General features: G+C 35.3%; 2 protein-coding genes across 3 annotated transcripts in view; both read left to right on the forward strand.

The window, feature by feature from the left end:
- Positions 1-282: 282 nt before the first annotated feature.
- LOC111426091 (myomesin and myosin binding protein) lies at positions 283-4,536 on the forward strand. Of its 2 annotated transcripts, none has more exons than XM_023060446.2 (3): positions 283-411; positions 600-2,495; positions 2,549-4,536. In XM_023060446.2, exons 1-3 carry the CDS (start codon positions 345-347, stop codon positions 4,429-4,431), a joined length of 3,846 nt encoding a protein of 1,281 aa, XP_022916214.2. In that variant the 5' UTR covers positions 283-344; the 3' UTR covers positions 4,432-4,536. The 2 variants fall into 2 exon arrangements, with proteins under 2 accessions (XP_022916214.2, XP_071050594.1); XM_071194493.1 differs by having other exon boundaries at positions 372-452.
- Positions 4,537-11,225: 6,689 nt separating this feature from the next.
- The window catches only part of LOC111426115 (puratrophin-1-like), a 170,086-nt gene continuing 167,199 nt past the window's right edge, over positions 11,226-14,112 (forward strand). Inside the window, exon 1 of the mRNA XM_023060494.2 lies at positions 11,226-11,473. Within this exon, the coding sequence (XP_022916262.2) occupies positions 11,387-11,473 (87 nt within the window). The 5' untranslated portion in view covers positions 11,226-11,386. The remainder of the gene's footprint in view (positions 11,474-14,112) is intronic.

Here is a 14,112-nt window from a genome sequence, read left to right on the forward strand (position 1 = left end):
ACACCTTTAGTTTTGGTATTTTTTAAAGCTATTCAAATACTCTTTGAACTTGAGTAACTTTAAAACAATATTTCGATATTTTCTTAAATAAATAAGTAAGTAATTCGCTATTTTCAGTATAATGGAAATATTTGAACAAATTTTAATCTAATGTAACTCGTTTCTATATTCCTTATGTTAGACCAAATGTGAAATACCCTGTATATGTGAATACTTAAACTTGGCGCCAACTAGTTCAGGAACGAGTTAATGTAAATTTCGACAAGTTGGCACGAACGCATCTATTCTTAGCATGATCGGGGCCGGGTCCATAGTGCGCATTGAAACTATTGTGGCGGTGTGATATGGGAAACACCTCAACAAAATCTCATCTCAAGCAAAGAAACAAAAAGGTACACTGGAAGGCAACTGGTAAGATCCACTATCTTACAAAAAATACCTATTAATATCCGGTAAGAGTAACAATTTGATGCGAGCGGACGCGCGTTTTATTTATAAACCTCCAGTCGTGAAACGTGAATGGGTTTATTTTAAAATCTGAAGCAATTCTCCCAGACAATTCGTATGTTGTTTTTTTTTTATTCTTTACGTTCTTGCAGATCGTCCAGGAAGACCCGGCAAACCCGAATTGGTGTCAGACGCTGACACTTCTCCAGATGTTTTAACAATTAGATGGGATCGACCACTAAAAGATGGAGGATCAGCAATTATTGGATACCTGGTGGAACACCGAAGATTCGGTTCCCCACATTGGGTTCGTGCCACTCCTATGTTGGTTCCCTTTTCTGAATTAACACTAAGCGGTCTTGAGCCGGGATGGCGATATCAATTTCGCGTGTGCGCCGAAAATGCGGTTGGTCTTTCAGATCCAAGTGAATTATCAGATCCATTGATAGTAACGTTACAAAGATCGACAATAACCACTCCAAGATTCACGCAAGAATTAAAAGATACTATAGCTTTGGAAAATGATAAGATCGAGTTTGTTGTTCATTTTTTGGGTCAACCTCCTCCGAAAGTATCATGGTTTAAAGATGGATTTGAAATTTTTAGTAGCCGAAGAATAAGAATTTTAACAGAATCTGATAGGAGTGTTTTGACGATTCATCAATGTCAATTGGTCGATGCTGGAGAAATCAAATGCACCGCTACAAATAAATCTGGACATGCATCGACTAGAGCAATCCTTACTTTGGAAGCACCACCCAGTATTCGACTTCCCAGACAATACGAAGAAGGATTATTATTCGAAATAGGTGAAGTCATGCGTTTAAAGGTGTCCGTGGTAGGGCTTCCAACGCCTCTAGTGTTCTGGAGCCACAATGGCGAATCCATCCAAAATTCCGAACGATACGAAATCGAAAATTACGACAATATTTCCACCTTGAGAATTAACGAAGCCACACGATCTGATCGTGGAGAATACCAAATTAAAGCTGTAAATAAATTAGGTCAAGATACAACCTCATTTTTGGTAACGGTAACAGATAAACCATCAGCACCATCAAAAGCTAGAGTTGTTATGACGTTAGGAAAATCTGTAACTCTCTCTTGGAATACGCCTGAAGATGATGGAGGTTGCAAAATAGGTAGCTATATCATTGAGTATTATAGAATTGGTTGGGATGTGTGGTTAAAAGCTGCCACCAGTAGACAATTATCAACAGTTCTGGGAGATCTTATAGAAGGCAGTGAATATAAATTCAGAATTAAAGCTGAAAGTCCATATGGTATTAGCGAGCCCAGCGATGAAACCGAAACGATATTTATTCCCGATGTAAAAAGGGGAATAATTGAACCAAGAAGTTTAAGTCAACCTAGAGAAATAATGGTGAAACATGAAACTCCTACACTTCCACAACGAAAACATAAACAAAGATCTCAATCATCAACTCGAGCTGAAATGCACGTTAAATTTCAAACACCAGAAGGAACACCTCTTCGTCCTGAAAGAACTAAGGTGAAAACACCTCAAAGAACTCCAGAACCATCACCTCGACCGCATAGAAGAGAAATGAATCAAGAAATCATTAACAGAGCTATATTTGATAGAGCTTCTATGACTAGGGATTTGGCTTATGGTACACCTGATTTTAAAATAAAAAAGACAGACGTTGAGAAATTGCCCAAGAATGTTATTAAAGAAGATAAATCTCTATCAACGCGTCCTCAATCACCACCTGTTCGAGGTAAGTCAAGGAGTAAGTCAAGAAGTAAATCACCCAGTCCAGCTCCAAATATTGAACAACATAAACCACAAGTTGCTGCTAAAACACAAAACTTCCCAGTACCTAAAAAAGAAAGATCACCAAGTCCATATTTAGATAAATCAAGATCGTCTAGTCCTGGAGTAATGATTGAGAGAAGAAGGTCTCCAAGCCCAAGTAAATATCTTCGTACTCGATCACCAAGTCCAAATGTTGAAAGGAAAACATCGAAAGATTTCACAGGAAGTTCCGAATTTATGCTTGTGTTGCTTCCACACGAAAATAAACGTAAAGTTGATCAATTTATATTTACTTTATAACTATTTATTATTAATTTTCAGATGAAGATCATGAAGATCATGATTATCATTTCGAAGACAACATAATTCCACCTCCTTTGTCTTTATCAGCACCAGAATTGGGTTCAGAACCACCATTTGTTCTAGAAGGATTAAAGTATTCAGCTAGTTCATCAGAACTTCTTCACGAGCGATCAATGATGAGATTTTATGAAGCCGCAATGTTGGAAGAACAAGAAAAAACGAAAAAAGATCAAAAACGACCTAGTCTTATACCAAAGATTCAAATTAATGATAATGAAATATCACTAGAAAGAAAGCTGTCACAAAGAAGAAGATTTTCGGCGGGATCAGTTCCTCAACATTTATTATGGACGCAGAAGCGACATAGCCTAAGAAATTCTGGTGATATCAACGAAGTTTTGGAAGGTAAGCTGCGAAAGTTTCCCTTAACTACAGAAGAAAAGCGAGATATAATGATGAATAAGAAAAGGTCTGAATCTGAAGAAAAGGAAGAAGAAATGTTAGAAAAAATTAGAGCTCAAAATAATCAAAGACCGAAGTTAGAGAAAAAAAGGAATATTGACATAATTGATATGAGAAAATGGGATGAGGATTTATCCGAAGAATCTTCTGACGAAAGAATTTACGATCAAGTACCTGATATAGATAGAGACATTGAAGAAGAAGATATAACATACAATCCTTTCATGCGACGTATTAATCCAAAAGAACACGAACCATTTGAAATTTTAACGAAACCGAATAAATTACCCGATCCTAACTTTAAACCAAAACCGATTTTAAAGAAAAATGGCGATTTAGACGAAAATGGAACATCAACTGCAACTTCTAGAAGTGTCTCAATGTCGCCAGAAACCATATCAGTGGATTTAGAAAAGAGAAAGAGTTTACCTAAAATAAGTCCAACCCGAGATTTAGAAGTGAAACCACAACAAAGAAGATCAAGTTCTCCAGCGGTTGCACCGATTCCTTTCCAAACAGTTTCTGCAATCGCATCAATTAGTGGTTACACAGCTGCTGGAATTGTTATACCTGAACCATTATTATCCAAGCAAAAATATGAAGAAGAATCTAAAGTTGTTATAGATCATTACGCCGACATCGTAAAAGCATACAGCAAAAAAGACAAACCAATTCAAAAATACGAACGATTTATTGATACAGAAAAAGAGGAAAAAATCGTTGAGAGCAAATCAAGTATTACAGATTCAAGTAGTGAAAATATAAGAAATGTTAAACTTAATGGAAGATCAAGAAATGATTCATCATCTTCTAGTCAAGGATCTTTACAATCGAGGTCTAGGATGCGAAGAGGTAGTCCTGTTGTGTTAAATAAAGAAATATTGACGTTTAGGTCTACTAAAATTAAAGAACAAGAACAAGAGGAACAACAAAAACAACAAGAACTACAAGAACGTCAACAACGTCAAAAACATTCGCAAGCTCGGAATGTTAGGACACCATCAAAATCTCCTGGGCGCAGAAAAACAACTGATTCACCAATGAGAAAACTATCAATTTCTTCAGTTGAAACAGTTTCGTTATCAACTCAAACTAGCGTAGAAAAACCCCCATCTCCAGTTTTAAGAATTCGAGCGCCAAAGATGAAAGAAATAATGACTCAAACCTCCACGTGTATAGACAACCTTATAAACGAAGCTACCAAGTTGTTGCCGCAAAAACTAACAGACGAAGAACTAAAGATTTCTACAGAGAGGAGAGTAAGGTCGACGATCGACTACATCACAGATGTCACAATGTTTATTGTTGCTTGTTGGTTGTACATGTTTAATAATGAACTCCTCGCCATACCGGTTCTTTTGGTTATGGTATACAGGCAGTTGCAGAGCGAAGTTAAGAAACGAATTCCGAAATGGTTGGAAAAAAAATTAAGCAAATGATATTTTGTTTTAAAAAATATCCAATTTAGGGGAAAGTTAAAAAAAAATGTATAGAATATTTATTTTTCTTGTATCCTTTCTTCTTTAATAAAAATTGTCTCTGTTTTTAATATAATTTATTTAAAATGATAAGATTTTTAAGTAGGTAAGTATATTCGGTTGTATAACTTGGCGATATAAAGCTTAATTGAAAAGATTTTTTGAGTTTAATTTAAAAATGTTAATAACAAAATGAATAGTTAAGGAGTTGAGGTATAATAACTCACTTCCTTTAATACACCATAAATAAAAAAAATAATTATGTTGGTAAACCCACCTAATTAAAAGTAGGAATTAATTAAAAGTTAAGTAGGTGATTTAATTACAAAGTGTATATTAGACATTTTATGTAAATTTATTAATAAGTAATTTATAAGTTAATCTGACGTAATTTCATATTCAATATTATTATACCCACGACGGAAACTGTAAATGCTTCTTATTAAAAAAATTAGGTACATCAGTATTATAAAATAATCTAACATGTGAAAGAAGACGATACACAAACAACTTTTTAAAGCTTATTGTAAGGATTATCTTACATACACATTGTAGTAGTTGGAACGAACTTGTGCACGCTCTAATTATCAAACACCTTGCGGAAAGTAATTTTTTAGTTACCAAGAAAACCACGTATCGTTACTTAAATTTATATCTAGTTAAGCAATAAAATTGTACTTCTTAACAATATAACAATCCATTTACGATCGAACTACCATACTAACATTCAATTAGAGTCTAAAAAGATCTCCCTGATTAGCTTTATATGTCCACTTACAGTTAGGAAATGGTCTCTAAATCCAGAATGGGGTGATGAACGATCATGGTCCCATCCATCCAACGAGTAGCGTTACAAATGTGGAGAAGCCGGATTTCCTCTGGCAATGTAGACAAATAAATTGGACGGTCCCAGTGTGTCTTTAGCCGATGACAACGAGTCATACTACGTGTACGCCATACAGAGTGTGTTACGTTCAATTTTATGGGAGCCAACAACGAAGACTATACGGCCAATTTAAAAATCAGATACGCGCAAACTCTCTTTAAAATACACAAAGAGCTTTAAAATACAATGATAGAGGCGAATTAAATCGCGCGTGCATTGTGCGCACGGAACGTGTGACAATTTTAAGGGGGTTACCCTGTTACATAAGAAGCGCGCTCGTAAACGTTAACCTAGAAGTCGCAAATCGCTTTAATCGATAAGAGGCTTAATTGGACATCAGAACTTAGGGCTTTCATTCTAGTTTGTAATTATAAACTCTTTCTTTTTCCCATGACCGGGAACAAATATGGTCTTGATGTATTTACAATTTTGACATTTTCAGGTTACTCGGATTTGTAGTTTTAGTTCAGAATGTTATCAAGAACGAATAGTAAAATAAAGGTACGAGGAAGAACCTAATAATGTAGGAATGATGTTGTAGTGCAACGTTTCTGCTGCACAAACGATGTATTGAGCTTCGTTATCACTCCAACGAAGTATAGATTACCAAATTATCTCACCCATAATATTATAATCTGTTATTGTTAGAACTTATATCAATGTCGAATTGTAAAAATGACAAGAAGAAACATTTTGGATAGAAGCGTTGTAAATTAATTTTGTTCAGTTTCAAAATATGCGCATCCTTGAAACAGATTAACTTTAAATTTTAATTACAATAAATAACAATCACTAACTAGATGGCGAAAAGGTATTACAAAATATCCGAACCGTCTACTCCTCACACAATTCAACGTCTGGTGGCTAGACTTGAAGACACTGGGTCAACTCGAGATTGAAAACCACCTGGGCGGCCTCGAACAAGTCACTTAAGAATGTCGAAGCTGTGAGGGATGGTGTCGTGAAAACATACAACACTATTACCCACTTCTCGGTGGTCCCTCAAAGAATTTTGACCATAGATTTGAAGATGTTATCGTAAAAAAATCAGATAATTCAACAGCTGATGCCAGCCGACCGCTAAACCAGTGTGGCATACAATCATAGCATATTAGTTGTTGCAGCGGAATAACAAATAACTTGATTTTAAAGATATTTATGGTGAGTAACGATGCGCATTTCCACCTATCTGGACGTGTACCTAACAAACAAAGTATGCGGTTTTGGGTAACCAACAATCCTCGTATTCTCCATGACACGCCACTTCATCCACAAAAAGTGACCGTATGGTGCACTGTTTACTCAGAACATGTGATTGAGCCATATATTTTGAAGACAACAATGAAAGCGCGATACCCAGATCATGTTGAACAAGTTCTTACTACCGAACCTGGAAGAGGTGAAGACGACTGGAACAAATTGAAGAATTTGTGGTTCCAGCTAAGCGGTGCCACCGTAGAAATATGAAAAAGTGAAATTTATTGCTTCAAATAAACGAGCAAACTTACAGCAAAAGAAAATAGAGTGATTCTTTTAGCGCCACCTTGTATATGAATAACATGACAAGTATAAACATATACAAAAAATACATAGAAATACTTCGCTCCACATCCACTGAAATTATAAGTGCTAGTGCTTCACTAACATTGTATTTTTGTCCATTTCTATGATTTTTAAAACTGACCGTAGCAATTTTTTTTGCTTACTAAGTTTCCTTCACTGTTTATGCTATTAATTAAGTCCTGAACATGTTTTCAATGTTTTTATTGGTGCGCTAAGAAATGCATAATTTGATGAAATTAAAATGAAGTATGTTTTTATTGTATCATCAATGAATACATTTTTGGAATTTTGACTGACGTGGCATTCTCTTCGTCTAACGCAACAAATACATTCAAAATTTTTCAAGTTAGTTGCGTAGTAGTTTGCTGGCTCAATCCATGATCTTCGGCGAATAGTTATCGGTTGTGAAGTAAGTACGAGGCAAGGTGCTATTCGTTAAAAATTGTTACTCTTGATGAACCTTTCAAAAATACTTTCTTTATATTAGCAATAAGCCGATCGACATTAATGTAATTTTCTTCGAATGTTGTTACAAACTCAATAAAGTTCCGTATGCAAAACAATTTGAGTATCACTTTTCCATAAAATATTTTTGCTGATTATTTTTGATATAAAGTGTGTTAATAGAATCATCGAAAAGCACGCCTTGCAACACCGTTTTATCAAGCAGTATTTAAATCATCGTGATCGAATATACCAATTTGCCAATCATTAATGCATTTGTATGGTATTATTGTTAAGTTCTTATTGTTTTCCAATGGTACTTCATACTCTTTCTACTTTGTCTATGTTTCTAAAAACGATCCTAATTTTTTGATCCTATACTATGTTGTTTTACCGAGAATATACTCTCAGCTAACACAGACTTATAACCACACAACAACAAATCAAAAAAAATTGAAGAAATTGCCACGCATTTATATTATCTTAAATGAAAACGAGATCTTAAATGAATATCTTCAAAAAATTAAGAAAATAAACAGTACTTTGGATATTAATACTAAAAATACGTACAAAATTTATTATCGTAGGATCATGAAATAGTTACTAAATACAGTAAAAGAAGAATATATTAAAAAATTAAGAATTTAAATATAACTTTGGATATTGATGGTGAATATTAAGAAGAAAGATCTCATGATTCTGAAATGGTGACTAGACACAAAGAAATTGAAGAAATCACAAGAAAATTAAATAAATGTCAAGAAGAAGAAGAAAATCTTATTAAATGTTATCAAAAAATTATGAACTTAAATCACACATAAAAGCACCTTACCTTTAGTCTTGAATACCGCATATTCACCATTGTATTCTCAAAGACATTTTAATTACTATTTACCCCTTCCTAAATACTTGAAATTTAAACATTAACTGCACACATACTGATCTTCTCCGTCTCGTCTGTGCTTCATTTGTCTAAAGCCTTTAGTCAATGGAAGGGTGCTGATACAACCAGAGTGAATATCTTGAGTAGAAAGAAATTATCATACGCGATACACATAAAAAGCCGCAGAGTTGTGATCATAGAGTGTTTTTGCTGAATCCAACGAGTTTTGCGCATCTATATTAAGCAAAAGCAAATCATCAACCTTGGAAGCAATATATCATGTATAGATATATATTATGGATATGCGCAGAAGAAATAGTATATTTTCTTGCTCAAATATGCCCAAATAGTGTAATATGTCACCGCAGAAATTAAATATTGTGGTCAGAGACAAGTCATTGGACGTAGTAACCCGAGTTGTACTGAAGTGTTAAACTAAAATGTGTTCCATTTTAAAGTATCAATCCATGAGAAGCACATAGGTTGCACCCATTAACGGTCAAAATCATATAAATGTTACCAGGTCTATTGAATGTAATAAATTTGAATTCAATTTGAATTCTGCTTTGATAGTAATGTTTCTTAACTGGTTCCAAATCGGTACATATTCGATAGTATCCCAAAAATCTTTCTACCAATTTCCAGTCAGTTCCAAGCATTTGTTTAGATGACGGATGATCGTGGAATGGGTAGCATCGAAGAGTTAAGCCAAAACTTAGACAAAATTAGTTACAGAAGTGTTAGAAATGAAATGATGAATATAAACCCTAATATTATGTTCGTTATTAACACTTTAATTAACAAGTATTGTCGAGCACACTCGATCCACTCCGAAAGTAAACGTATAATGTCATATTTCAACGTTGGTCAAGTTCAAGTTGGTCTACAATAAGGAGACTGTAACGGAAGATTCTTACTCCATATCATAACATCTGGTTGCATTCAGCAAGATGGTATGCATCCACAACATTATTCCTTAACAGTTCCAGATAAATTGGATAAAATATTTAGTAGACTTAGATTGGAAGAGTTGATTGTCATTGCCAGCACGGTCGCCAGACTTGACTTCGTGTTATTTCTAACTTTTATTAATGAACTAAAACATCGCATAATAATTTCTGCCCTATCTTACGGAAATGTGTGAGCGAGTAGTGAAAAGATTTCGCACATGCATTGAGAATCAAGAAGTACAAATGGATGGACTTCAACAGCTTTATTGGACTTATCTATACACAGTGATGGGCGCTGAGTAAATACTCGGTGGGTAGGTATTTCTAAAATGGGTATTTATCCGGGTATTTACCCCGGCCCAGGGCAAATATCCAAACAGTGCGTATAAAAGTGGTACCAGTAAAAATATATTAGATTCAAAAAAAAATTAAGAGGAAGATGATGAAATGGACGTTGAAGACGAAGAATTGTCAATAATCAAAGACGTATTATCATCAAACGAATCTGTCGTAATTTAGATTAGATCAAGTTATTATGATTATTATCCTCAAGCAGCCCTCTGCGTCCATTATTGGACATAGACCTCCCCTATTCTGTTCTGTTCGATTCTATTCTGTGCTGTCTGAATCCAATTATTGGTAATTCTTTTGACGTTTACTTCGTCTGTTCGCTTGCAGTCTCCACTCAAACAGCCATTTTGTCCACTGCTCATTCTTCATTCGCGCGACATAACGCGCCCAGTTCCACTTAAGCTTTGCCACAATGTTGACCACATCATTTACGCCAGTTCTTTTTCATAGGTCTTCATTTCGTATGTAGTCTCTCAGAGTTACACCCAGGATCGACCTCTCCATCTATCTTTGCGTTACTTTGACCCTCATGGCAGTGGCTACTGTTAATGTTAAAGTTTCGAAGTCGTGTGTCATAACCGGAAACACGCATTGATTGAAAGCCTTTCTTGGCCTTTTCTCTTGAAGATGTCTCTAACACGAATACGCGAACCTCATAGTCAAGATATACATAGCTCAACCCCTCAATCTGATTATCGCCAATAAGATTTGGATTCGATAAGCGCTGGGAACAAGATTTATCATAAATGTTGATTTCTCCTCGTTGATATTTAGCACGACTCTTGCACACACCTCCTTTAAGTTGTTCAGCATTAATTGAATCACTCCAAGGCTATCCGAAATAAGAACTATATCGTCCGCGCAAATTACTTAGGCATTTGCCATCAATGTTTACGCCTTCTTGGGTCCAATCCAGTAGTTTAAATGCACTCTCCAGGACTGTGATGAATAATTTGGGTTCAACAGTGTATTGCCTTGTTTTACTCATAATCAGTACTTTACTACTTCTATTCTTTTCAGTACTTTCATGCAATTTTACCGTCATTGTAGCATTCTTGTAGATGTTATAAATAAGTTTGGTATATCGATAATCGACTCTGCATTCTTGAAGTGCTTGCAAAACTGCCATCAACTCAATTTAAATTAAATTTTATAAATACCTCTAAATACCCATCTTGGGTAAATACCCCCGGGTATATATCCAGGAAATTTACCCTTGAAAATAAACATCCGGGTTTTTAACAACACTGTGTACACACGATGTGTTATTAAACTCAATACCCCGTAAATGATGACATTTTCATAGACAATCCTGTATATGGTGTGTGAATAAGTGATAATATGTTTCTAACTACTAACTAAAGATTATCTGATATATAAAATTGTTACAAAAAATATTTTGTTTCTTCAGTTATATCATCGTTATATTAATAATTCTTGGGTAGATATACGTAGAGATTGAGACGTACCTAGTAATAACCAAAAATAACCGAGAGTCCACCGCCACCAAGTCTCTGTTGCTGGCTATTCTACGTCAAACAAGATATTTATACATTTCCGTGCAAAATTCAGACGGTGAAGCAACCAATTCAAAAAAAAAAAAAGATTCGCGCTTCACGCTTCGCGGTGTCTATAGCCTCAAAAAGCACGTATGTAAGAACAAGCGAAGCAAAAGAATGAAGAGATCCAATTGAATAAACATTGATACGCGGAACGCGATCGGTAGTGTTCACTTGTTTTTTGACCGTCTTTTGTTGTATACGCGTCGATCAATGGAAGCGGGTTTAAATTAACGGTTTTGATAAACTGTTGGTGTTTGTTCTTTTGTGGTGTGTGAAAATGTTTTGTACGGAATGTTCGGAAACCGTCATCGAACAAATTGATGTAGTGGCCAAAATTAAGACTACTTACAAGTATACTTATGAGGTAAGAAATTAAAAATTACGTTCGGTTCGTGAACTTTTGAACTCGAACCCTGTACGCGGCCGGAACAATAAAACTTTTCGGGTTGGCTTAAAGAACGTGATGGTATTCACAACAACAACAACGCCCAACGTGTAGATCTTAACCGGTTGTGGGCAACCATATACGAGAAGCTTACCAATAAGTTTTGATTTATACAGACGCTGGAAGCCAAAAACATTCTGTCCTCAACAAACCTATAATTAAGTATAAAACGTTTTATGCTATAATAATTTACAATAACACTTGGTGGAATATTTATTTTTTTATGCAATTCCTTTACTTCATTTTGACGCGGTAGATAGTGATCAAAAGATTAATTGGTTTCTGAAATTTATTAATATTATTTATTAAGATATGAGTTTTAGATTTATATTTTATTCTATTTAATCAATTTCTTGATTATATTAAGTTTGCTTAGAATAACGTTAACCCGAATATGAAAGAGTAATTTTAGAAAGCGTTCTTATAAAAACAATCTTTATTTATGAATCTTTATGATGATTGTATTTATTTATTTTTAATCGAAACTCTTAATTACTCCCTGAAAATCGTGAGATAGCGTGCACAATCTAAGTCCAGGAAAAAAATCATGTTAATAAAGACTCCTCTTAGAGATTTTCTTTCTTACGTGACGGAAATATTTTGTTACGGCCTGTTATTTTACAAATAAATCGCCGAGTACCGTACGGCGATTGTCGACGCGTGCGAAATGCCCGGTAAATTATATTTTCAAAAGAGCCTCTATTCCACTGACCCACATCCTATGGTTTCCCAGGTGACTCTATGAAATCGTGCTCGACATCACCCCGACCGTTAGACATCCTCCGGACACAAAAATCATCATAGAACGACCCTGAATCGAGCAACTGGACAATGAAACGGTTATCGTGGGAAGAATGCTTACGAATTCAACTTAAAATTTTATTCGAAATAAAATCACAAAAATTTCTCATCAAAAGAAAACTTGTAGAATCGATGAAAAACGATGATTTAATATCGGAGACCACCAAGAAAGATGATTGAATGATCAGATAGATGTCCTTAACGGGTGTCTCCGATCCATAAACTGTTACAACGGTAGCAAATCGAACGCCCATAATGGTAGCCAAGATTTACGAGTGGTTTCCTAATAAAAAAATGGGCGAGTAAACGTGACAATAATGACATAATCGACGCGACAAAAAAGGACGAATCATCTATGGGCTCATACAAAAGGTCACGGTCCAGATTCTAAGAAGAAAACTATGCGCTTACCGAGCTTTGATCTGGAATATATTAAACAATAATTGATTATTTATGAATCGTTACGCAAAAGTAGAGATTGGAGACGTTTACAGCATGGGGGTTTTATGGCATTGCCATGACTATTCAAACGGTCACGGGAAGTTTTCGCTTTCTCTTGGACGGACGCTCTTAATTTGGATGAAAAGAGAGTTTATGGGCTCATTGTAGGTTAATTTTTTTGTCGATATTGTATAGTAGTTGAAACCCTGGGAAACTAACACTGTAATATCATAAATATTACGCTAGAAAAAGTTGTTTTCATAAATTCGAAACATTTAATTTCTACATAATATCTAGTTACAGTATTTATCTATAATCGTAACATTTACTGAAAATGTTAAACCCCGGAATGACAATAACAGTAAAGAGATGAAATAGACATTGCAAAAGCTATAGAGAATTGACATCCAATGTACCGTTTGTTGGGTTGGGTTGGGCTTGTGGCGCCCCTTGATTAATGGGGCCGTCCATCAGACAACCGTAGATGTCATCGGCGCCGTTATCACAAAAGACCCGGTGGTTGATTCTCAATATTGATAGGAGAGAAGAAACGGGTCAGGACGATCGATGAACCTCACCTTTTCGTAACGTGAACCCATCGGACGCCAACACAAATACATACCAAACCGCTTAAGAAAACACATTTGTCCATTTTGAACGGCGTCGTCTCGGTCACTTAAGTTTGCTCGTCTATTCCGCATAAGGGGCAAGACAAACACTCGTCCGGTCGCGATCTCATTTATAAACGTAAATAAAACGTTGCATATGCACGATGCACTTTCACTGTTACGGGATAATCAGATTTTTTACAAATCGGGAATCAAATTTCATTTTCACTTCCGATCATTGCAACTGAGATCACTTTCAATTTCTTTTTATAATTTTCTAAATATAGTATATAGTAGTATATTTTTGTATAAAAGAGAGCATTTTTATTTACTAATTATAGTACCCGAGAAGGTTTTGTATATAGATTTAAAAAATAAACACGTTAGCTTTCGATCATGGTTATTTCCGGCGACTCGAGCTTCCAAGAAACAGCCAACTCTATAAATAGATCGGGTTTTGCAACAATTTATTACGGTTCAGCGTAAATTCACTTTACAACCCGGGTGAAGGCCACCGAAATCTTGAACCACGTCCAAAAATTCTTTGAATTGCATTGGGCGTGTTCCAGGAGGAGAAAACTTTTCGCGAACTTGTCCGGCTTTGTACTTGAACTTTTCTCGCTTTAAGCGTATGTTGATATTCGAATGCAGGATTTCAGCTCTAATTACCGTCCGATTGCCGCGTTTCTGCAAATGGTATTGCCGCCT

Source organism: Onthophagus taurus, chromosome 2 (assembly GCF_036711975.1).
Source record: "Onthophagus taurus isolate NC chromosome 2, IU_Otau_3.0, whole genome shotgun sequence".
NCBI classification, from domain to species: Eukaryota; Metazoa; Arthropoda; class Insecta; order Coleoptera; family Scarabaeidae; genus Onthophagus; species Onthophagus taurus.